At 32.1% G+C, this 27,188-nt stretch overlaps 3 protein-coding genes across 3 annotated transcripts in view; 1 reads left to right on the top strand and 2 right to left on the bottom strand.

The window, feature by feature from the left end:
* Positions 1–573: 573 nt before the first annotated feature.
* LOC112099665 (caffeic acid 3-O-methyltransferase-like) lies at positions 574–2,226 on the bottom strand. Its single transcript, XM_024187083.1, has 3 exons — positions 2,197–2,226; positions 1,835–2,114; positions 574–704 (listed from the first exon to the last, which is right to left on the bottom strand). Exons 1-3 carry the CDS (start codon positions 2,224–2,226, stop codon positions 574–576), a joined length of 441 nt encoding a protein of 146 aa, XP_024042851.1.
* Positions 2,227–13,721: 11,495 nt separating this feature from the next.
* Positions 13,722–16,290, top strand: LOC18048363 (caffeic acid 3-O-methyltransferase). Its single transcript, XM_006441533.1, has 4 exons — positions 13,722–14,107; positions 15,122–15,432; positions 15,849–15,913; positions 15,994–16,290. The coding sequence occupies exons 1-4, from the start codon at positions 13,722–13,724 to the stop codon at positions 16,288–16,290; spliced, it is 1,059 nt and encodes a 352-aa protein (XP_006441596.1).
* A 9,029-nt stretch (positions 16,291–25,319) lies between these two features.
* LOC18048362 (GDSL esterase/lipase At1g71691) overlaps positions 25,320–27,188 on the bottom strand; it is a 3,465-nt gene continuing 1,596 nt past the window's right edge. The window contains exons 3-5 of the mRNA XM_006441532.2: positions 26,425–26,664; positions 26,052–26,301; positions 25,320–25,703 (exon numbers count right to left, since the gene is read on the bottom strand). Coding sequence (XP_006441595.2) covers positions 25,483–25,703; positions 26,052–26,301; positions 26,425–26,664 — 711 coding nt within the window. The 3' untranslated portion in view covers positions 25,320–25,482. The remainder of the gene's footprint in view (positions 25,704–26,051; positions 26,302–26,424; positions 26,665–27,188) is intronic.

Below are 27,188 nucleotides of genomic sequence, written 5' to 3'. Positions count from 1 at the left end.
TTTACAGGGGAGTATACTCAGAGGATTTCAAATTTCGTATTGTTTTCACTACTAGAAAAATAGTCTTTACTGACTTTAGAATAATGTCAGAAATTACTTTCACTGACACTTGTTAATTGTGTCAGTAATCTGGGAGTCAGAAAAATAGTGACACTTGTAACTGGTGTCAGTGATTACTATTACTACAGTATCACCAATATTATGACACTATAGTGTTAGTAGTTATTGATATTTTATTAGTGTCTATGATTACTGTTACCATGGTATCACTAGTTAATTTATTTTTAAAAAATAAAAAATTAAATTGGATCATTGCCTATTGATTTATTTGTAAAATTAAAAGCACCACAAAATAACAAAAAGAAATTGATTTATATCACAAAATCTTTCATTTCACATTTAAATATTATTAGTATATATTACAAATTGAACTTCAATAGCCAAAATATGAGATATCCTACTCTCCTAACTAAATAATCCAAATTCAATACATTAAAATTTCTACCATCCAATCAAATGCCTACTACTTGTGGCTAAATTTAATAAATCTAGAATTTAAATTGAGAATGATGACTATCTTTCACTCTTTGAATATGAGTAGTATAATTGCGTTATCACACCAGCAGCTTCTCCATTCAATAGGTTGAATGGCTTATGATACAAGTGAAGTTGAGGAATAAACACTTCAAACACATTGAGCAAATCTGCATACATCGAAAAGGGAGAAAAAATTAGCTGCCAATTCCCAACCATTAGAGAAACAATGGTTAATATAAATAAATCTATTTTGTTCTAAAGAAAAAATATCCATACACTATTTATAAGTAAACTCAATTATTTCAAAGAAAAATTAGTGAACAAGGAAGTTGTAGCTTATTTCCTTAAAAATACCAAAGAAATACAGTTTATTCAACTACATATATAAATAAGAAAAAAGGGAGTCAATGATTATTCTCTTTTGGTAAGGTTATCTATAATAAGTTAATGACTCTAAATAGAGTAAGAACGATAACTAGGTAAAAATACAATTACTTGTTGAAAATTAGTCACTAGATTCCCAGTAACTACATCATAATGTTGAGCAATTAATTACTAAGGCATCGACCAAGTAGTTAGTGTAGGGACTGACTTCATTCATTCCCTTAAAGAAATCCAATAACCTTGCTACCTCCTTATTTATATGCATACTTCCAATGTTTAATTATTTTGCTGCAGAGAAAGAAAGTTAATAGAAATGACAAACTGATAGCGTTTATGCAATTTTCAAATAATCACACATAGCATTTCTTTTATAAATTAACCATCTACTTGATCGTAGTAGAGAAAAAAACACAAGAAAAGCTAAATCTTTACCTTCTTGTTTCTTCCAAGTAGCCAAAGAAACATAGAAGCTCTTCTCTAAGTCACTTATTTAAACCTAAAAGAACAATTAAAACAAAAAAAAATCAAGATCTAATGACAATAAGAGAGACCCGAAATCATAAAATAAGAAAAGAAACAAGAAGTTAGGATTTTGAAGGCAAATGGTGAACCTGTGCCACTGGTTTGACAGGATCATGGCTGAGCACTTTTTGACAATATATATATATATTTTTGGTAGGCAGCTAGTGCTAACCGCCTACTCAACATTTATAATTCAGAGCAAGTTATTCCATCCTAGGCAACCACAGAAGCTCCATCACAAATATTCCCCAAGTCTTTCAAGGATCCAGAAACTAAAATTACTTTTGGAACTCAAGAAGAGTGTGAAAATAATCGAAATAAAATGCTCTCAAGTGTGGAAAACTAGCAGAGAAACCAAGTTGCTTAAACTCTTGTTCAATCCTGTGTTTACCTTTGGCCCTGTAGATGGTCATAACAAAAATGTCCCCTTCTAAGAGAGCACGAGTTCTCTGACTTTCGTTTGAATCATCAGGCAGCACAGGCTCGCAAGCAATCAGTTCTCCTCCTGCCGGAAGAGCCTTGTAACAGTTCTCCATTATCAACTTGCATTCATCATCAGTCCATGTAGTTAAAACCCACTTCATAAAGATAGCATCAACGGCATGAATGGACTTAAACATGCCCCCACCAATATGGGTCACTCTAGGGATACTTGGACCTTCGGCAACAACCTCAGGAAAATCAAAATTTCATAATAGCTAAAATCATTTGCAGCATGTAGGATACAGAATAGCTCATAGCCTTCACTCTTACCCAATCAAGGCCAACACCATGAATCTCCATCGTTATGAAAACATAAATCTCTGATTTCACATAGTCAAAGAAAAGAAATAAAACGTGAACTCAAAAGAACTCACCAGTGATACTATCTAGAATAGTTATAAACACATTATAGTATATCAACTGGAAAAATATTTTTCTGTATAAAAAGCATCTTCTATATAGCAAGGACAATGAGTACATAAAATGATCCAACAAATTGCACAAAAGTATAGAAGTTTGGAAGAGTCCTTATCAGGATACAAGAATCAGTAATTACATACCTCGAGCCCCTCATCTTGCTCCCAAGCAAGGCCATGACCTTTATACATATTCTTGATAAGCAGAGTGCACGATTTATCAGGGTAAAAATGAACTCTGCTGCATCTCTGACCAAACCCACAAGCTCCAGTCTTCAAATGGAAAGGACAATGAGCTTTATCTTGCCATATATAATAAAAACATGATTTACCATGATAAACAGGCAAATATAATAGAAATGAAATATAATACAGTAATTGCAAATTGAAAATTTCAGATAGACAAATTGAAAGAAAAGGCATGTCTGTTCAGTTCCAAAATTGGGCACTTATTGAGCAATAGTCTCCAACGCCTGTTGTGCATTCTGGTGATCAGCAAAGGCCTCTGATTGTGGGGGCAGAGGATTTGATGTAGGCCTATCAACATCCTGTAAAGGAAGTAATAACATAGAAAGTTTAATTTTTGCCATAACCAAGAGAATGGGCATCCTGAAGTAAAGTAGAAACAAGCCTAACATAGCTGTCAATAGAGTCAAAATTACCTCTTTTTTACTTAGTGGGTTCGCATCCTTCTTCGGAACTCTGACCTTTTTCTTCCTGATAATAATCTCATTTCCTTGCCATATAATTTCTATAGGCCCTTCTTCAACATATTCCCAATCATCATCCTCATCACATTCATTCTCCTTTCGCCTCCAAATTCGCGATGCTCCGAGAACACGCTGTAGCTGGTGAGCAAGCAGAGGATACGTTGCAAGTTCTCGGCATCCCCACCGCCGGATGGGAGGATACATGTCAAGATCTGGGAGGCGGAGAGAGGGGTGTTGGCTCCACCTTGCCGGATGGCATCCGGTACGTGGAGACGGATGGCAGCGGTTAGAGACATGGGAACACTTATCATGTTGGCCAGCTCCATTATGGCTAGTCTTACCTTCTTCCCGCCATCTCTGCACTCGTTATCTTCCATTAGTGCTTACTGACCTTTGATTTTGCAGCACCATGCCGGCCAAACAAAAAGATAAGACCTGAGCACTTTTTGACAATTTGGATGTTAGGGATTTTTCAGATCTGGGGAGCTTAGGAGGGAACGAATACTTTGGTAGAGGGAGTTGAAAAGTTGTATTTTGGATAAGATAAGACTTGTCCATTTGTTTTGTTTTTATCCACTCAAAAAGCACAATTCTAAAAAACAAATAAAAATAATTCGTAGCCTAGTGGTCTTTTGATTCAATGTAGAAGCTCTAGGTTTAAGAGGTATTGGGTTCGAATTCACACTAAAACAAAATTAAAATGATAATTTTTAATTGCTGATACCTAAGCGTCATTGATTGCTATTACTAAAGCTATTGATACTTCAGTATTAGTAATTAGTGATACATATCTGTTAAACGCGGAAAATGATCCAAATATATGTATATACTGATACTTTTAAATAAAGTGTCAGAACACAAGTATCAATAAAGACCATTTTTCTAGTAGTGTTTCTCCACCAAAAATATATATATATATTGCAATCACTGAAGGTTTCTTTAAAACCTTGGTGAAGAATTTCTTACAAGAGCAAGATGTTAAATAAGATAGCTATGGCATGTATTGTGATAATCACAGTGCTTTCACTTGGAAATGAATTTAACATACCATTCGAAATCCAAGCATATTGATGTGAGTATTATTGGATACAAGACGTGCTTGAAAAGAAATAGTTGTAGCCTGAGAAGATTCATGAAGAATAGGTCGTATATGATGATAAAGTCGTTGTCCAAGGAGAAGTTGAAAGAATGTAAGGAGAGAACAAGCTTGGTTGTGTCCCCCACATAATTTGGTGGGGAAGATTTGTTAGATCCATTTCATTAGGGTGGCCCAACTCAAAGTTCCCATTAGTCTGGATGTTTAAATAATTGAAGAAAAAAGGTTATGACTAATTGAAAATTACTATTAAATTTGGCTTTCAAAATCACGTGGATATAAAAGAAAAAGTAAATAAGTGAAGCGGCAGCCTTAAAAATGTAGAAAAGATGAGAGAGAAAAAGAATATAGTGGCCGATTAATCCAATTTGGAGGTAAGGGTTTCAATTTTTGATTGGATGATCGGAAGGTAAACTTAACTCTGTTTTCTCCTAAATCTAGAGGATAAGTTTATAGTATCGTCCTCTACATTCGTACTAGTCTTGATTTTTATTTTATCTCTCATTGGCTATTACCTGAGATTACCCTTGTTAGAGAGAAAAATATTAGATTATTACCATAAGCCAATATTATTGAGATTCTTGATATTGTTAACCTCTACTGCTATCTGGAGAAGAATTTGTCTTGTAATCCCATTATTAATATAACGGAAGGTTATATTGGACTAAGTTTCTGTGGTTTTTTTTCTTGATTTAGGTTTTTCACCTAAAAAATCTATGTCTCTTATGGTTGATTTATTATTTTAGATTGTATTGGTTTATTTTCTGTCTATTTATTTGTGGTACACATTCCGATTTTATCACACAAAAAAGGAAAAAGTTAGTTTTTGTTAAATTTGCAATTGTTTGTACAGGTTCTTTTCCCAAAAACACATGCTTCTCCTTTTTCTTTTGCTTGCCACAACCTCAACTTTGAGGTTGCAGATTTGAATACTGCTCCTTGGACCTCTAATTTCTTATCTCAATTATATAGTTAAATGTGGGTAGACATATCTCCCCAAATTTTGATTATATAGTCCACATGATAAGTGATTTTAAAAACAAAATAACTAGATAAACTCATATTAATGATCTACTTATTTCTTTCGAGTGATAGCGTTATAGTTTACTGATCATTTTCATAATGAAAATGATAAAGTTTATTAATTTCACTCTTTGATGGAAGAAGTATAGTCTTCTAGGTTATAAAAAAACTATTATAACAAAGGTTTCTAGCCTAACCAAATCTACGCTTGCTAAGGATTTATTTTGTATCAAAAGAGAAAAGCTGTAAAGTAGAAAAAGCAGGAAAATAATTTTATAAAGTTTAGTGAATGTAGAGAACACTTGAAGCTTGAACAACTATGATTGGAGGAAGCTTTTTTTAAAAAAAAATTAACACCACTGATTGGCGGGAAGATTATATATATACATATATATGAACCCCAAAAAAAAAATGGCTTTATAAATTTTTCGGTTACAGCTCTTTGTAAGTTGCCTTAAAGGGAACCAAGGCTATATTTGGATGTTAGGATTAAGTATCGAATTGGATCAATTTTAAGATTGAATATTTATTTCATATTTGATAAATTTACTTGAATTTGATTAAAGGAGACTAAATTTAAATTTAATTTTAAAATCATCATATTAGTAATCCTAATTTACACATGTGTTTAGTTGGTATAAAATTAAAGAAAAAAATATTTATAAATATTATATAATTAATTAATTTTTATTTATGATTTACTTAAGATTTTTTTATTTACTACCTATGATCTAATTAAATTGGTAAGTTTTACTTCCAAAAACTCTTGAGAATAAATTTTCATTACCGGTGTATTTAATAATTTATAAATTCACCATTTAATAACTTATTGCATTATTGATTGTATAAAATGTAATTAAATACCATAATTAATTGATTTTCTATAAAATTTTTAAATATTTGATAATAATTAATTAAATATTTAAATTTTTATTTCTTTTTTATTTGTTTATTATATTATGACTACCTAATAACTTATTTACAATATGCTTAATTTTCTTATTAATTGCTCTTTAAATTTATTTACTTATTATTATAAAATTTCATGAATAATTGATATTCATATTCAAATATCAACTTAAATGCTATTTAATATTATTTAAATATAATTTAACATAGTACAATCTGGTACTACACCAAATATAAGACAATATATTACAAACTAGCTTAATCCAATTTAATCTAATCCAGTCTTATTATAATAATAAGTCCAGTCCAATTTTGCATGGTAAATGTAGCTTAAAGTCATAAAGAATGATATTTGAAAGTTTCATCAAAAGTGAAGTATTTGTTTGCTTTCCTTTATTTATTTAATGCAATTACTGAAGGTTTCTTTGAAATCTTGTGGTGAAGAATTTCTTACAAAAGCTAGATGTGAAAAAAGACAATTATGTTGTGTACTGTAATAGTCAAAGTGCTTTCACTTGGCAATGAATTCAACATACCATTCGAAATCCTAGTATATTGATGTAAGATATCATTGGGAACAAGATGTGCATTAAAAGAAATAATTACAACCTGAGAAGATTCATGAAGAATAGGTCGGATATGATGACAAAGTCATTGCCCAAGGAAAAGTTGAAACTTGAAAGAATGTAAGCAGAGAACGGGCTTGGCGGTGTCCCTCACATAATCTGGTGGGGAAGATTTGTTAGATCAATTTCATTTGGGTGGCCCAACTCAAGGTTTCCATTAGTTTGGATGTTTAAATAATTAAAGGAAATATGTTATGACTAATTGAAAATTACCATTAAATTTGGCTTTCAAAATCACGTGGCAATAAAAGAAAAAGTAAATAAGTGAAGTGGCAGCCTTAAAAATGTACAAAAGATGTGAGAGAAAAAGAATACAGTGGCCGATTACTCGAATTTGGAGGTAAGGGTTTTGATCTTTGATTGGACGATCGGAAGGTAAACTTAACTCCGTTTACTCCCAAATCTGGAGAGTAAGTTTCTGGTATCGCCCTCTACATTCTTACTAGTCTCGATTTTTATTTTATCTCTCATTGGCTATTATCTGAGATTACCCATTTGTTAGAGATAAAAATATTAGATTATTACTATAAGCCAAGATTGTTGAGATTTTTAATGTTGTTAGCCTCTAATTAGTGGGGAAGCTAGCACCGTATTTTGGGGTGGGCTATTAAATTTATTTTTAATTTTTTATAAGTATTAATAAAGACAAATTCATAAATTATAATTATTATTTTTTTCAAAAAGCTAACCCGGGTTGCAGCCCGGGTTAGCCAACCCTTAGCTTCGCCATTGCCTTTAATACTATCTAAAGAAGAATTTGTGTTGTAATCTCATTATTAATATAACGGAAGGTTATATTGGACTACGGTTCATGATTTTTTTTCAATTGTTTGTACAGGTTCTTTTCCCAAAAACACATGCTTCTCCATTTTCTTTTGCCTGCCACAACCTCAACTTTGAGGTTGCAAATTTGAATACTACTCCTTGGACCTCTAATTTCTTATCTCAATCATATAATTAAATGTGGGTACATATATCTCCATAAATTTTCATTATATAGTCCACATGATAAGTGATTTTTTAAAAATAAATAACTAGATAAACTCGTATTAATAACCTACTTATTTATTTCGAGTGATAGCGTCATAGTTTACTGATCATTTTCATAATGGAAGTGATAAAAGGTATTAATTTCACTTCTTTGATGGAAGAAGTGCAGTCTTCTAAGTCATCAAATACTATTACCAAAATGGTTTCTACCCTAACCAAATCTATACTTACTAAGGATTTATTTTTCATAAAAAGAGAGAAGCTATAAAGTAGAAAAATCGGGAAGATGCTTTTATAAAATTTAATGAATGTAGAGCACACTTGAAACTTGAGCAACTATGATTGGAGAAAGCTTTTATCTTAATTAATTTAATTATTTTACAATATCTTTTATAAATATGGTTGGATAAATATATTTTTAAATAAAATAACGTAGGATTGTATTAATAAAACAAAATTGACGTAGGATTGTATCAACAATATTTTTATGATAAATATTAACAAGTTCTTCATTATAAAGTATTAATATTCAGGAAAAAATTTGAAAAAACGAATCCAATGGCCTTATTTTCTTTGTGTTTTACTTTTTCTTTTCTTTTGGTTGCGGTTATTGACCTCTGTTATTTTTTTATATTTTGATTTCACCGTGATGGTTCATCAACTCATACATTAGGTAAAACTTACATTACGTTAGCTGTACGTTACCCATATAAAATTTTGAACCTTAGAAAATATAATAATTATTAAAAAGGTAAATTTGAATTTTTCTTATCAGCAGCCTCTGGAGTCTTGTCTTGACAGCAGCCTCCGGAATCATAATCGAAAAAGAAATTAAAAAAATAATTAACTTCTCTGATTGGCAGGCGCTTCATTGGCAGAAAGATTATATATATACATATATATGAACCCGAAAAAAAAATGGCTTTATAAATGTTTTCGGTTACAACTCTTTGTAAGTTGCCTTTAAGGAAACGAATGCTATATTTGGATGACAGGACTAAGTATGGAATTGGGTCAATTTTAAGATTAAATAGTTATTTCATATTTGATAAATTTACTTGAATTGGATTAAAGGAGACTAAATTTGAATTTAATATTAAAATCATCGGATTAGTAATTCTAATTTACACATAGGTTTAGTTGGTATAAAATTAAAGAAAAAAATTAATAATATTTATTAATTAATTAATTTTTATTTGTGATTTAGTTAAGATTTTTTATTTATTGTCTACGATCAAATTAAATTGGTAGTTTTACTTCTAATAACTCTTGAGAATAAATTTTTAGTACTTGTGTATTTAGTAATTTATAAATTAACCATTTAATAACTTATTGCATTATTGATTGATTAAAATTTAATAATTACTAATATAATATTAAAAATAATCATGAAAATAAAAATTCCTTAATTAATTGATTTTATATAATTTTTTTAATATTTGACAAAAATTAATTAAATATTTAAAATTTTATTTATTTTCTGTTTGTTTATTATATTATGACTACCTAATAAATTATTTACAATATACTTAATTTTCTTATTATTTACTTTTTAAATTTGTTTACTTATTATTATAAAATTTTGAGTTATCACTCTAAAATTGAGGATTAATTAACAATTAGATAATTTTACTAATTAAATAGTGGTGGATTCTGAAACCTTAATAATTTTTTGTCTTATTGAATTCTCCATTGTTTTAATTTCTTTCTTAGTTTAATTAGATTAATTTCTCTTAAAAGTCCATTTGCTCAACTAGGTTAAGGTTAATATTAATTTTAGATTAAAATTAGACTTTTCAATTTATAGCAATCCATCTTAATCCAATTTAATCTAGAAGTTCTTTCACTTGGTAATGAATTCAGCATACCATTCGAAATCCAAACATATGAATGTGAGATATCTTTGGGTACAGACGTGCCTGAAAAGAAAAAGTTGCAGTCTGAGAAGATTCATGAAGAATAAGTCGGATATCATGACAAAGTCATTGCCCAAGGAGAAGTTGAAAGAATATAAGTAGAGAATGGGCTTGGTGGTGTCCCCAACATAATCTGGTGGAGAAGATTTGTTACATACATTTCATTTTTTGGCCCAACTCAAAGTTTCCATTAGTTTGGGTGTTTAAATAGTTAAAGGAAACAGGTTATGACTAATTGAAAATTACCATTAAATTTGGCTTTCAAAATCACTTGGATATAAAAGAAAAAGTAAATAAGTGAAGCGATAGACTTAAAAATGTATAAACATGAGAGAGAAAAATAATACAATGCCCGATTTTTCCAATTTGGAGGTAAGGGTTTTAATCAAAAATAATACAATGCCCGATTATTCCAATTTGGAGGTAAGGGTTTTAATCTTTGATTGGACGATCGTAAGGTAAATTTAAATTCATTTTCTTCCAAATTTGGAGGTAAGTTTCTGTTATCATCCTCTATAATCTTACTAGTCTTGATTTTTATTTTATCTCTCATTGGCTATTATTTGAGATTACCCATTTGTTAGAGAGAAAAATATTAGATTATTACTATAAGCCAAGATTGTTGAGATTCTTGATGTTGTTAGCCTCTAATGCTATCTGAAGAAGAATTTGTGTTGTAATCCCATTATTAATATAACGAAAGGTTATATTGGACTACAGTTCTATGGTTTTTTGCTCAATTTAGGTTTTCCATCTAAAAAATCTATATCTCTTATGGTTGATTTATTATTTTAGATTGTATTGGTTTATTTTCGGCTTGTTTGTTTGTTGTACACATTCCAATTATATCATACAAAGAGGAAAAAAAGTTATTTTTTGCTTAATTTGCAATTGTTTGTATGGGTTCTTTTCCCAAAAACACATGCTTATTCTTTTTCTTTTGCCTGTCACAACCTCGACTTTGACGTTGCAGATTTGAATACTACTCCTTGGACCTCTAATTTCTTATCTCAATTATATAGTTAAATGTGGGTACATATATTTCCATGAATTTTCATTATATAGTCCACATGATAAGTGATTTTTAAAAAATAAATAACTAGATAAACTCGTATTAATAACCTACTTATTTATTTCGAGTGATAGCGTCATAGTTTACTGATCATTTTTATAATGGAAGTGATAAAAGCTATTAATTTCACTTCTTTGATGGAAGAAGTGCAGTCTTCTAAGTTATCAAATACTATTACAAAAAAGGTTCTACCCTAACCAAATCTATACTTGCTAAGGATTTATTTTTCATAAAAAGAGAGAAGCTATAAAGTGGAAAAAGCGGGAAGATGCTTTTATAAAATTTAGTGAATGTAGAGCACACTTGAAACTTGAGCAACTATGATTGGAGACAGCTTTTATCTTAATTAATTTAATTATTTTACAATATCTTTTATAAATTTGGTAGGACAAATATATTTTTAAATAAAATAAAACTTTTGAATTGTACTATAATATAACAAAATTGACGTAGGATTGTATCAACAATATTTTTATGATAAATATTAACAAGTTCTTCATTATAAAGTATTAATATTCAGGAAAAAATTTGAAAAAACGAATCCAATGGCCTTATTTTCTTTGTGTTTTACTTTTTCTTTTCTTTTGGTTGCGGTTATTGACCTCTGTTATTTTTTTATATTTTGATTTCACCGTGATGGTTCATCAACTCATACATCAGGTAAAACTTACATTACATTAGCTGTACGTTACGCATATAAATTTTTAAATCCTTAGAAAAGATAATAATTATTAAAAACGTAAATTTGAATTTGTCTTATCAGCAGCCTCTGGAATCACAATCGTTCAAAGAATAACATGAATGAAAAGCCTCATTCATCTGGAATCAAAGCTATAAGATTCAGTCTTTCAAAAGAAAAAAAAAAAGCTATAAGATGCAGGGATGGTGCCGGCGTCGAAAAAGAAATTTAAAAATTAACTTCTCTGATTGGCGGGCTCTTCATTGGCGGAAAGATTATATATATATATATATATATATATATGTATGTATATATATATGAACCTGAAAAAACAATTCTTAAAAAAAAGCTTTATAAATGTTTTCGGTTACAACTCTTTGTAAGTTGCCTTTATGGCAACTAAGGCTATGTTTGGATGTCAGAATTAAATCTCGAATTGGACTAATTTTAAAATTAAATATTTATTTCATATTTGATAAAATTACTTGAATTGGATTAAAGGAGACTAAATTTGAATTTAATTATAAAATCACAGATTAGTAATCTTAATTCACACATGGATTGAGTTGGGATAAGATTAAAAAAATATTTTTGTTAATATTAATTAATTAATTAATTTTTACCTATGATTTACTTAAGATTTTTTATTTATTACTATGATCTAATTAAATTGGCAGTTTTACTTCTAATAACTCTTGAGATTTAATTTTCATTGCTTATATATTTAATAATTTATAAATTAACCATTTAATAACTTATTGGATTATGATTGTACAAATTTTAATAATCACTAATAAATGGTAAAAATAATCATGAAAAATAAAAATACCATAATTAATTGATTTTCTATAATTTTTTAAATATTTGATAAAAATTAATTAAATATTTAAATTGTTTTATTTCTTTTTCATTTGTTTATTATATTATGACTACCTAATAACTAATTTATAGTATACTTAATTTTCTTATTAATGGCTTTTTAAATTTGTTTACTTATTATTATAAAATTTCATGAATAATTGATATTCATATTTAAATATCAAATTAAATGCTAGTTAATATTATTTAAATATAATTTAACATACCACCTCAAGATTAGAAAAACCAAGCTAAGCAGCAAGATCCAAACCCTTTAACAGAGCCATCAATTCAGAAAAAGAATAGACTAGTGCCCCAGAAAGGAGCCAAAGGCAGCTAATACCACGCCTTTAAGATCTCGCAAAACACCACCAGTAGCAGCCATACCTAGGTTTCCCCTAGAACAACCATCCATGCTCAACTTCACCACCCCCAGTCGCGGTTTCATCTAAGAAACCAATTGAGGTGGTCTACAGGGAGGCATGATAATCTGCAATCCCTCCCCAATCTGAGTATCAAAAATACCCCTCAACTGAGATGACTTGAAACCAAACATGTCACTGACTAGCGTAATATCCAGGAGCACTCTATAAATAACAGTATCCACATTAAAGGCAACAGAATTGTACCTGAGAGTGTTTCGAGCCTTCCAAACATGCCATAGAATGAAGCATGGGAGAATGACTCGAATATGTTTTCAAGAACGGCAATACCACCGCCAGTGACTAATCAAAGCATGGGGAGACAAAAAAGAAAGATACGGACGACCAATCATTGAGTAAAACTCCTTTTTGAGATTAAACTAACTTTTCTATTCTTCTCTTGTTTTTGAAGTTTTTTGTATCCTAATGCATATTTTTTTAGTAGACATTTCTTTTTTTCTCGTGAAACAAGAATAATTAAGCAAACAATTTTACTAGATAATTACAAGAAAACTAAATAACATAATTAATTAATAAGAGAATGGAAAGATAGAACCTAGAAATTTGAGAACTTTAACTTTGATGTATTGAGCCTTTGAGTAGCAACTTTGATGTATTGAGCCTTTGAGTAGCAGTGATTAATGAATAGTAAAACAATTGATTTTTTTTTCCTTAAGTGAAAAGTAGGGTAGAGAAAGTAGTATTTTCACCAAAGTAATGAAGGTTTCGTGCATTTTTTTTATAGGAAAAAGATATTAATGGATAATAATTTAAAAAAATATGTGGCCTTTATAGAGTTTTAGATGAAATATATGGAGAAAATAAATGGGATTATAATTGTTAATTATAATGTTAAAAGGGGACTTTATAAGGATTTAATAGTTTGTTTATGGAAAATGTAATTATAAAATAATAACAAACATAAATTAATAATTAATAACTATAAGTTAGGAATAAAATTAAGGGCCATCATTTATAGTGGGGCCCTAGACAACCGCCTGAATTGCCTAAAGGAAGAGCCACTTATGCTATAAATGCATTGTTTTTGAGGAACACAGATAAGGAAATTCGAGAAAATATGGCTAATGAACAGAGAGACGAAAACTTTGCATATGCCTGCGAACTGGTGACGGGTTCAGTGCTCCACATGACCATGAAAGCAGTAATTAAGCTGGGACTTTTCGAGATCATAGCCAAAGCTGGTCCTGGAGCAAAGCTCTCAGCTTCAGAGATTGCCGCTCAGTTGCCCGCCACCAAGAACAAAGACGCACCCATGATGCTGGACCGGATACTCAGGCTTCTGGCTAGCTATGGTATTGTTCAATGCGCACTTGATGATGTCTATGGGTCACACAGACTATACGGTTTGAATGATGTCTGCAAATACTTTGTGTCTAATCAAGATGGTGTCTCATTAGGCCCTGTGTTGGCCTTAATTCAGGACAAGGCCTTTCTCGACAGCTGGTTTGTCCACTCTATCATTTTAATCCTCTGAATTTTTCTTTTTTTAAGTTAGGGTAAAATACATGGGTTTATAATACAATTTCTCTTCCCACGCCTTCAGATCCAATCATGCATTTCTCCCAAGTATTAAATCATAATCGACTTCATACTCAACTTATTTCTAAATTCAGGTCATCGAAAAAAAAAAATGTGTTCATATATGTGAGCGATAAATGTAGAATGTACACTCTCAAGCTTATTAATCATTATTAAATATACTTCTAGTCATATCAATTCAAGAATGGATAAAATATTGTTGGTGATGTTTTAATTACTTGCGGTTACAGAGGATATGAGGAAAAATGTCTTCTTTCGGGGGTATTGTTGTCTTTTAATTATAGAGGACGTGAGTGTAACAAATATGAAAAAAGACAATGTATTTTGTTCTATTAAAAGCTTTAATTGAGTAATGTTGTTTGCATTAATTGAGTAATTGCTTCAGTTCTGACAGAAATCCTCGAAGACCAAAAATTTCTTAACTTCATCCATAGAATTTCGCTCAATTAAAAGATTCACTTGTGGTGGTACGATCACATGCCTGGAGAGAATTAGAAATAAAATCTTTTAGGGAAAACAAAATAAAAACAGCAGGGCCTAGCTATATGTAAAGGTACTACAAACTACATATCTCCTAATTGTGACGTTGCTAAAATTTAGTAACCAACCCGTATGATAATATTACCCTGATTTCCATTTTTTTGCTCGTTTTCATAAAGATGTATGAGACAATTATGAGTTAAGATATAAAATAAATTTTTTTATGGAAATGAATCCTCTACTCATCTTATCTGTTAAGGGATTTTATGAAATGTATACATCGTGATATATATAATATAGATATATCCTTTTATTCTTTTTTTTATCAACCACTAATCAGTGTATCTAAGAAAGTTAAGCCAAACGCAAAATGATGAGAAGAGTAAAAGATCTGGATCTAAACCTAATTCTGGACTGATTGATTAACTGGTCGTGTAGGTCCCAACTGAAAGAAACTATTATTGAAGGAGGAGTTCCATTTGACAGAGTCCACGGAACGCACGCTTTCGAGTACCTCGGATTGGACCCCAGGTTCAATGAAGTTTTCAGCACAGCGATGTACAACCATACCACTTTGGTCATTCAGAAAATCCTTGAGGCTTACAAGGGTTTCGAGCACATAAAGCAATTGGTTGATGTTGGCGGTTCCCTTGGTAATACCCTTAAAGCAATTATTTCCAAGTATCCCCACATTAAGGGCATCAATTTCGACTTGCCTCATGTTATACAGCATGCCCCTGAGTATCCTGGTATGAACTATCAATTATATTTATAATAATGTTACGGACGTAGTTAAGTGGCTTTTAGGTAGCTTTCTTTAATTAACCATCCCAATATAAATCCTGGAGAAGGTAGAAAGTTAATTAGAAAATTGATTCCAATCTCTTTTTTTCTTTTTCTTTGAATGTCATTGTTATGAAGAAATACACATTATCATTTGGGGAAAAAAATGGTAAAAAGATAAAATGTTGCAAAAAGAAAAAGTGACAAAAAACATTAAAACAGCCTCGATTTACAATTCAGTTAAGAAAATCAGGTTTGATATATTGTTGTTTTTGTCAGAATTTTATCTAAAATTTTGTCCCGAATATCAGTGCTCTTATAAATTCTCTGCCCACCATACCGCCAGATCCTAACACAGGAAACTAAATTGTACGTAGTACAGGTGTTAAGCATGTAGGGGGTGACATGTTCCGAAGTGTTCCAAATGGTGACGCCATTTTGATCAAGGTAAGATTCATTTGAATTTAATTTGCAGGTATTAGGTGTTCGATCCTTGAACAAATTTAATAATATTTCAAATTTTGTAGTGGATACTGCACGATTGGAGCGATGAACATTGCTTGAAGTTATTGAAGAACTGCCACAAAAGTATCCCCGAAGGAGGAAAGGTAATTGTTGTGGAGTCAGTACTTCCAGAACTGCCCGAGACTAGCACTCATTCAAAAATAAATTTCCTAGGTGATGTGCTGGTGATGACTCAATATCCGGGAGGAAAGGAGCGAACAAAGCATGAATTCATGACCTTGGCTACTGGAGCTGGATTTAGTGGCGTCAGATTTGATTGCTTTTTTTTCAATTTATGGGTTATGGAGTTCCACAAGTAGCGTGCGTGCATGCCCATGAATTCTGAAGGAACTTTTTTATCATTATCTTTCGACATGTACGTGCGCACGGCCGAGATATACCTACTGTGCTTCTATATGTTAACTACTAATAAATGTATTTGCTCAAATAAAAACTCAGATGAAAAGAGAATTATAATCTTATATAAATAAAGCATTAAACATGCACATGAATATCAATTTATTTTTTTGTTTATGTTTTATGTTGATGGCATCAAGATTTACTTGTTATATTAATAACATAATATTAATTATTAAATATATGCTACTGACCTGTTCAGCCTATCGTGTGAGTCAAGGTAGGTTCAAATTTTAAGGGTCCTCGTTCAATGGGTCAGGTCTTTTTCGGCCCATGAGATCGTTTTTGGGTTGCTCTATGGGTAGAGTGGTGATATTTAAATCCCTTATTATATTCTACCAACCCCATTAATAATTTTTATATAAATACTTATTTTATCCTCATGTGAAATTATTTAAAAGAATATATAATTTTTAAGTGCACCCATATAAAATTTTTTATTAATAACTAATTAAGCTAATGTGATTTCTTAAACTCTATTTTTTTTTTACTTTTTAAAACTAGTCCATTCCATTCAAAATAAGTCATTCTATTCAAAAAATTGAATAACGTAAAATTTTATACTGCAATCCCATAGAGACTGACAGCGAGTGCTTTCATTCTCAGATAGATATCTGACAGCATTTTCCACCACGATTCCAAATTTTCATTCGTTCTGTAAATGCACTGCAACGCCAAGTTACTATCCAAGTAATATCACTGTACTATTGCAAACACTTTCTAAATGCAATGCATTCTGGTCCATGAACAGATAAACTTCAATACAAGATCCGGATGCATACAAAAGGAAATCAAGAATCCCCTTTTTTGTTCCAAATCAATTATCATAATAAAAAATCTCTATCTTTATCACGTCCAACTCCTTGGCCAAATTCTTGTATTGCTTCACTCAACTTTGGGTTGAGAGACTTAGCACGATACTAAGGTTATTCAGGACCGACTTGGCATGGATAACATGATTATTAGAAAGGAGCTTGGACACACTGATGAGATTTTTTGTTATATGGGGAACACATAGCATGACAGTAAATCAAAATGGAGAATCAGATTTTTTGTGATATTAATGTGTTAATGTGTCTGTAATATCACATATTTTTTATGTAGGATATGCTGCTGGAAGGGGACAATGGAATGGAAATCAGGGAGGTAATCAAGGCAGAGGTGGCTTTGCTGGATTTAATGGTAATGGATTTGGCTTTGGCTTTGGTGGATTTAATGGTAATGGTTTTGTTGCTGGTTTTAATGGTTCTGGAAGAGGACGTGGTAGAGGTATTATATGTCAGATTTGTTTCAAGCCAAATCATTCAGCTATTGAGTGCAGGGATAGGTTCAATAGAAACTTAATGCCAAATCCTCCAGTTCAAGGTTCCTTTCCACCTCAAAATCAAGGTCCAAGAGCTGCATACATGGTGACATCAGAAGGAGTTGCTGATCAAGGCTGGTACTTAGACAGTGGAGCCACTCATCATCTCACAAATTATTCTAGTTCTGAGATGCTACTGGTTGGTGATGGTAAAGGCCTCTCTATTACTCATATTGGTTATACCTGTTTTTATTCATCACTTGGAGCTATATTGCATCTTACTGACATGCTATGTGTTCCTCATATAACAAAAAATCTCATCAGTGTGTCCAAGCTCCTTTCTAATAACAATGTTATAATAGAATTTTCCTCTTATTTTTGTTTTGTAAAGGACAAGGTGAAGGGGACATTACTAGCATAGGGAATTGCTAAAGGGGGCCTTTACAAATTACTGTTTCAAGATGATTTCCGCTCAAATTCTGAAGTACAAGTCTTTCAACCAAGTTCAATGATGTATGTTGTTTCAAATAAAATTGTAAACTCTATTACAAAGTCTGTCAAGTCAGTGTCTGTTGATTCAATTTCTTTCAATAATGCTCCTACAAGTATCAATACTTCAGGTTGTATCTCAATGCAATTGTTACATAATAGGCTTAGTCATCCTAATAAACATGCTATGCAAATCATTTTAAAGACTCAACCTTCACATGTTGTTAATACACATTCTCTTAGTTTCTGTGATGCCTGTCAATATGGGAAGCTACATCAGTTTCATTTTCCTGTAACCAAAATAAAAACCAGAGCACCACTTGAATTGATACATGCTGATCTTTGGGGGCTAGCATCAATGCCATCCAAAGATGGATATAAATATTACATATCCTTTGTAGATAACTTTACCAGATATTGTTGGATATTTCCTCTCACCTTAAAATCAGAAGCATTAGACACATTTAAACATTACAAACTCCTTGTTGAAAAACAATTCTCGTTATCCATTAAAACCATACAATCAGACATGGAGAGTGAATTTAGAGCCTTTGGATCCTTTCTTCAACAACAAGGGATACATATCAGATTTAGTTGTCCCCATACACATCATCAAAATAGAGTTGTGGAAAGGAAACACAGACACATTATTGAAACTGATCTTACCCTTCTTGCTGAAGTAAATCTACCACTTACCTTTTGGTGGGAAGCTTTTCACACAACATCTTATTTGATAAATAAGATACATACACCAATCCTAAACAATAAAACACCTTATAAAAAGCTGCATAATCAATTACCTGATTATTAGTTTCTCAAAGTCTTTGGCTGCTCATGCTTTCCACTGTTAAGACCTTACAACAACACAAGTTAGATTTTCATACACAAAAATGTGTCTTTATTGGCTACAACCCTATGCATAAAGGTTATAAGTGTCTAGACAAATCAGGTAGAATTTACATTGCTAGACATGTTATGTTAAATGAGTCTGAATTTCCATATTCAGAGTTGTTTTCTGTTCACAACTCTACTTCTATTCCAATAAAATGTGTCACCCCTGCAAGTCTGTCTTTCACTCATTTTTCTCTCTCAAATCCTCATCTTGATGACAGTAATGTAGTTTCACCATCTATAGCAATTTTAGAACCAAGAAGTGAAACTTAACTCCATGTTGCTGCCCTGAGCCAAGTCTAGCCTTAAGCCATCCTCCAACTCCAACAAATACCTTATATATCTCTTCTATACCTTCAAAATCTAAACACCTTGTGGTTACTAAAGCAAAATCTGGAATATTCAAACCCAACACATATCTAGCAGCAACTCAGGACATAAAACCAACAAGTGTCAAAACAGCCCTATCTAGTCAGAAGTGGTATATGGCTATGAAAGAAGAGATATATGCTTTGCATAGAAACAGACATGGACTCTGGTTCATTCTTATTCAGCCACCAATATTGTAGGTAACAAATGGGTTTTCAGAATTAAATACAACTTAGATGGAAGCATTTCTAAGTATAAGGCATGCCTGGTTGCTAAAGGTTTTCACTAGACACATGGAGTGGATTTCTTTGAAACTTTTAGCCCTGCTGTAAAGCCTTGTACAGTAAGGATTATTCTCAGTTTAGCAGTGGTGCAACACTGGACTATCAGGCAATTGGACATCAACAATGCCTTCTTGAATAGAGTACTTACTGAAGATGTATATATGCACCAACTGGAGGGCTTCATTGATTCTAGATTTCCTTCTCATGTTTGCAAGTTAACAAGGCTTTATATAGTCTCAAACAAGCTCCAAGGGCTTGGTATGATCAGCTGAAAGGTTCATTAATGCAATGGGGTTTTCAAACTTCAAAGTCTGATGCTTCTCTCTTTATTAAACATGCTGGTTTTGAAATTTTGGTTATTCTGATTTATGTGGATGACATACTTATCACTGGATTAAATATACAGCATGTAGATGGGGTAATCAGTAAGCTTGGCTTTACTTATGATCTCAAAGACTTGGGAGAATTCAACTATTTTCTTGGCATAGAAGTAACTCCTAGCCTAGATGGTTTACATCTCTCTCAAACTAAATATATTGGTGATATTCTTCAAAAGGCATACATGTTAGACAACAAGGGCTATAACACCCCAATGAGTACAACTGAAAAGTTAAAGAAAGAAAATTGAGTCCTATTCGAGAATCCTTCCCTCTATAGAAGCATTATTGGCTCTCTTCAGTATGTGACTTTAACAAGGCCTGATATTGCCTTTTCAGTCAACAAGTTAAGCCAATTTCTTGCTGCACCTACTGCCCTTCATTGGCAAGCTTGTAAGAGGGTTCTGAGGTATCTACAGAGCATAGCAAACTTTGGACTTCAATTTCTTAATTTAGGTTCTCTCATTCTAAATGTTTATTCTGATGCTGATTGGGGATCAGACCCTGATGATAGAAAATCCATTGGTGGTTATTGTGTATTTCTTGGCAACAATCTAGTCTTATAGTCCTCAAAAAAGGACCCTATTGTCTCTAGATCAACAGTAGAGTCTGAGTACAGGGCACTTGCACTTGCTATTTCTGAGATGCTTTGGATCACTTATCTGTGAAAAGAACTCAAGGTTTCCTTGCTCAAGCTTCATGTTCTATATTGTGACAATAAGAGTGCTGAAGCATTAGCTAGTAATCCAAAGTACCATTCACGCACCAAACATATAGAACTTGATCTTCATTTTGTTCGAGACCATATAGCCAAGCATGAACTTTCTATTGATCATGTTCCCAGCTTTGATCAAATAACAGATATTCTTACTTAGCCTTTAGCCTATGATCAGTTTGCTTATTTGCGTAACAAGCTTAATGTTCTTCCGAGACCTTAAACTTGAGGGGGGTGTTAAGTACAAAATTAGTTAATTAATGAGTATGCTGACATGGCAGCTGAGTCAGCTAAAGTTTGTTATAATTTGTTATAGAGGTTATTAGCAGTGAACTATGTGTGCATGTGATGTGTGTAGAATCTTTTCCAAGCACATATAAAAAGCCTTGTAATTTCCAGATTCATTAAGATCAATAGAACAAAATTTTTAGCTTTCAAAAGATTTCTCTTCTTCTTATTTTCTCGTTAACCAAACAATATCACAGATTCATATAAAACTTAATAGTTCTTACTCCAATTCTTGGTGCAACTATCAAATCTTAAGTGATGGATAAAATCTTTAAAAAAAAGTTGAGAAATTACAATGATTATGAGAGATTTGTTTTTATAAGAAATGATTTTATAAATTTTATATGATGGGTGTATGAAAAAAAATTTAAAATAAGGGTAAAATAGAGATTAGGTAAGGTACATTGAGAGATAAAAATTTGTTTAAAATTTTTAATGCAATTAACTGAAAAATGGGGGTTTGTGAAATACAATAAGGGATAAAAAATCACCACTCTTAAGATAGTGATGGAAGTACACCCTGTTTGATACACGCCATTAAAACTTTTATATTTTGTAGTATTATTTGGTAAATATACCAATCTAGATAAAGCTTCTCTTCTAGTATTGAATATTAATACATGTTGAGTGATGTAAGCCTCTCTCAACCAAAAAGTTCAGTTAAGAGTTGAAGCTATCATTATATTTTTCATAATAATGATTATATATAAAGCCATTTTAGGGGTGAGCGAATGTTGGGATTAACCCAATCAATTCCAAATGTATTTACATTGAAAAATTTTTAATCTAATTTAATCATGATTACTGTTGTTCACACCCCTTTAATATTCTTAGAAATTACCTAAAGAAAAAATAAGAATTTAATCAAACTAAAATGTCTTTATAAATCATAAACCCTAACTATTTTTTAAACCTTATTTGTTTGATAAAGTCAAAAATAACTTTGATATAATGAAGAAATAAATTACCTAATAATAATAATAATTTTATTATGAAAAAATATTTTTTTTAATAATCCACCAAGATAATTAGGGGTTAGGCTAGACCCCTACCTGTAAATAAATCAATCAATGAAAGAACATAAGGAAGGAGACATAAACCAAAACCTCCCAGGAAAAGTAAATAATTTAGTGATCAAATAAAACCAATTCAAATCAAGGTGATTAATGCCGAATGTATGGAATTCTGAGAGTATCCAAATGAAGAATGCCTAATAAATTGGCTGGAAGATCACTAGGATTGAAAAATCGTTGACAAGTCTGATGAGTACAAGCCCAATTGGACATAAAGTCAGCAGCAAATGTAGCTTCTCGAAAAACATGCCTAATAATAATAGATAGGCTAGAAGCCAATGCCTGAACACACCCAAGGAGGTAAATAAAATCCTATCGCACAAAACCACTTGAAATAGCCCAAGAAACTACAGTGGCTAAACCAGATTCTACCCCAAGATCAGAGAAACCAAGTTGAGCAGCAAGATTTGAACCCTCTAACAGAGACATCAATTCAGCAAAAAGAATAGATTGGTGCCCCAAAAAGGAACCAAAAGCAGCTAATATCACGCCTTGATGATCTCGTAGAACACCACCAGTAGCAGCAATACCTGGGTTTCCTCTAGAACAACCATCCACGCTCAACTTCACCACCTCCGGTTACGATTTCATCCAAGAAACCAATCGAGGTGGTCTACGGGGAGGCATGATAATTCTCAATCCCTCCCCAATCTGAGTGTCCAAAATGCCCCTCAACTGAGATGTCTTGAAACCAAACGCGTCACTGACTAGCCTAATATCCACGAGCACTCTAAAAATAACAACGTTCACATTAAAGGCAACTGAATCATACATGAGAGTGTTTCGAGCCTTCCAAACATGCCATAGAATGAAACATGGGAGAATTACTCAATATGTTTTGAAGAACGGCAACACCGTCGCCAGTGACTAAGCAAAGCATGAAGAGACAAAAAAGGGAGATACGGACGACCAATCATTGAGTAAAACCACCGCCAAACCTATTGAACCACTGGACAATCCAAAAATAAGGGTTTGACAATTTCAACATCCCCATTACAAAGACACCGAAAAACCATGTGAAAACCCCTCAAGTACAAAGCATCATCCGTGCCCAAGAAACCATTCAATAAATGCCACAAGAAAAAAGAAACCCGCGAAGGAATATGTCGTTGCCAAATTAAAGAAAAAACCTCATTCTGGTTACGGGATCCACGTACAAATTCCCAATTATTCATTAGAGAAAAATTCTCATCCCTAAATATTGCCAAACGAAGTATATCTGGACCAGTACCAGAAATCGGTACTAACAAAATTTGTTCAACAACTAAAGATGGCAGTACTGATAAAAGCTTCCCCTTGTCCCAATCCACACCACACCAAAAAGAAGATATTGGGGCCATAGAAGCTACTGAAGGATTAAAATGAAAGAGATGCGTAGATTCAAGCCAGCAATCATACCAGAAACTACTATCACCCAATCTAACCAGTCAACGAATATGAGGTTCAAGAATACAACGAATAGATCATAATCTTCTCCATAGAGGAGATGCAGGATAGCGAAATTGAACCATACTTGGATGCTCAGTTCTACAATATTTAGATTTCATGAAAGAAGCCCAAAGTGAGTGTTGGTCCCGTAATCGCCACCATAGCTTCATCTTGAAAGCATCGGCCAAATTAGAAAAGGAACGAACTCCAAGACCACCCTCCGCCACTGGAAAACAGACAGATGGCCATCTGCACCAATGAATGCGCTACCGAGAATCCGTATCAGTCCATAATAATCTGGTAAATAACCTCTCAAGGATCTGAATGACCATAGCAGGCGGCCGTAGGACATGAAAAAGATGAAGCGACATAGATGAAAGCACATGCCGAATGAGTACTAGCTTACCTCCAAAAGAGAACAGTCGATACTGAAGTTTAATTAAAACTCTATTGTAATCTTGTAGACTTTTTTGTAATTTCATAAAAAATAGATATAAAAATGAATAAGTAGTGTTTCTTAAGAGTTTTAATGGGATGTTAGAAGCTCCACTCTAAAACTATTGAGTAATTTAAACCAAAAAATTCCAATAAAAATCTATTCAGGTTGGGTTAGAATTAGTTTTCAACATTTAAGTTTATTTTGTGGCATTTATTTTTTCATCTCAAATCTACATGAATATGAACTGAGTTGGACTATTGGCACTCCTCTAAGTACCCAGTTCACAACAACTTTAAAGCTGAAATTGAATTTTTTTTCTCTATTTTGCTCGATCATATATCCACTCAAGTTTCAAGGGAATTTGACGGGGAATGGTCTTCTAGCAAGGTCCCTATTTTGATTTTTGACAGGGTTGTTACGGGCTTTTGAGATTTTTCTGTAGTTGTATTTTGAGGTTCAATAATTTTCATATAAACTTTAAGATAACACAAGTAAATACGTACAGGAGAAAAATTATCGGTGAAAGAATTGTTTACGCTGGGTTTAACGAGATTTAATTTTGTCCTATAGTGTAATTTTAAAGAAGGATACAATTCTAAAAAGGGTTTTACGATTTATTTTTGTGATTGAGTTTTTGTAACCGAACCCAAACCTATAAATAATTTGGTAACACAGCTGCTCCAAACGGGTTGTTAAATCTGCGCGTTTGCTTGGGCTTGGTACATGGACTTTTGGTCCACCCATAATCTCATTTAAAATATTATTTATTAAAGGTTTGTATTTTAGACAGTTTGCGGATATCTTGCATTTTTTATAAAAAATTTTGAACGTTTAATTTAATCGTTTTGAATCAATCTCTCTTTTAAATCTACCCTTTTTGAATCAACCGAGGCGGAAATTATATATTATCTTTCAATCATTCAAATTAAGGATGAAAGTTTAACTTCCAAAAATATCAATGAAGTTAGATGGATGTCCTTACACAGATGCGAGGGGTATTGCAAGGGAAACATCACCACCCAAAAGATAGCAAACCATATCATATGGCAAGGCTACCTAGCAAGCAAGTTGATTAATAAACTACGAAAGTCAAGTCTAATTCCAACAGTAACAAGCAATTTCTCTGGGGCTTAAGTTTTGAGTTCAGATTTCAATAGATGCATAAGTTAATAATTTTAAAAAAAAAAATCCTACTGAAGCACTAGTAAACTAGCAAAATCAATTACCAAAACATAATCGAAGTAGTTCCAATTACTGAACCACTAGCAACACAATAAAACACAATCACAACTTGTTCTTTGATTACATAAACTTCCCACAAGCAAATTAAACAAGTAAAAATTCACATGGACAGACGAGACACCGGTGGCTAATTATGCAAAGCAATTAAGCAAGCAAGAAACATTACAATAACATATATGTCCCTTTAATTTCTAAGTTTAAAGACTGGCAAGCTGCTGGATGTTCATGGGATAAACAACGCTCTGGTCACCATAGAAAGCTTTTCTTCCAAACATAATGTTCACAGCTTCTGTTGGGTGAAATGCATCCCAGAAAACGTATTGTTCTCGATTTGCACATGGTGTTTGGAATGGAAGACATGTAATTTGGCCTCCGTTTCGTCCAATGCCACAGCACCCTCGATCTATTACACTGAATCCTGTAGAATTATTTGGGATAAAAAAAAAAAAGTGATCATAAACATTATTCTATTAAGTAAAATTTTGCTTATTTTATGCACTTATTTAAATTTAATTTTAAAATGTCTTGCTTTTATTGTAGCACAGCAAGACGATAATTTCTCCGTTATTTCCACCTCTAGGCCGTGCTTGTCAAATCAAACTCCTAGTTCAGCCACTGTAAATTGTTCCTTGATTTTAAAATATGAGGACGAAATCTTTATTATCTTTTGTCAGTGTCCGCACATTTTAAAATAAAAGATTTTAGGCCAGACAGCACACATCATATCTAACTACAATACGATATGTTTAGTGGGAAAATTGCATACCGTATGATCTATAATTGGTGAGGAGATCTTCAAACATGCGGGCAATGTCAATGAAGGTGAATCTTGCACCAGGAAGATTGGCATTAAGATTGTTAATCATAGTCTTCACATTTGCATTAAAAGGCATAACAAGTTGATTCACTTCTTCTGAACAGCGATCCATTTGATTTTGAGCCAAAATGCTTGGAATACATCCCATTCTTCCTAACCCGGCCAACACAAATTTCCTTGCTCCCAAATTGTAAAGGGTCTATAGATTTTCAATCAATACTTAATACAAGTTATATAAATATGTTTACAAGCTAAAAAAAAAAAAGTAACTAAAATGCTTGCATATGGTAAAAAATGTAAATATAGTGAAATTGAATCTTACAGTGAGTTGTCTTGAGTATTCTGAAACCAAAAGATCAGCATATTGCTGAGCATTGTATTGATTTTTGGTATTGTAATTGGGCATGAGATAATTGTTTAGGTAGTCATTGCTGCCCATTCCTACAAAAAATATACATCTTGCAATTGCATTTGATACATCACTTGCTCCAAGATTATCAGTGACCTGATCAAGTGTGTTCTGAAAATTCCTTATTTGTTGATCAAACGGTATGCGACCTACCTGACCATGCAGCAAAAATTTTCTACTAATGATCGGATCTCGTGTTAGATATAAAATCCTCTAATTAAAATTCAGATCAAAAGGGAATCCTGGCTCGTTTGAATTAGATCTATGAGTCCTTACAAAGTTTCTTCCGGTGATGTCGAGGATTCCAGCAGCGGCAGAATCATATTTGACTCCGTGAAGCACTTGTGCACCGGAAGCTTCAGATTATGCATGAATCAGAGGAAGTCCCATTAATTCACCTGAATGGATGCATTTACAAAATTTGGTTAATATGACATTTAAAAAATATTTGTGAAACAGTAAATAAAATGCTAATGGGCAAAAATGATATTTTTATTTGAATACGATTAATAAATTTTTTAAAAAATTTAACAAATTTTTCTTCAAATTCAAGAACATCAAATATAATTGTTTATCCAATTAAAAAACCAATAATTTAAAATTTTTTCTTTTTAATAGGGGAACCACAATTTTAAAAATAAGGTTAATGCCATTAATGAATACCTTTTTAACCCATT

The sequence above is a fragment of the Citrus clementina genome, unplaced genomic scaffold (genome assembly GCF_000493195.1).
Source record: "Citrus clementina cultivar Clemenules unplaced genomic scaffold, Citrus_clementina_v1.0 scaffold_3, whole genome shotgun sequence".
NCBI classification, from domain to species: domain Eukaryota; kingdom Viridiplantae; phylum Streptophyta; class Magnoliopsida; order Sapindales; family Rutaceae; genus Citrus; species Citrus x clementina.
The sequence above is the reverse complement of the archived record's forward strand: the minus strand, read 5'-3'. Positions and strand labels throughout refer to the sequence as shown.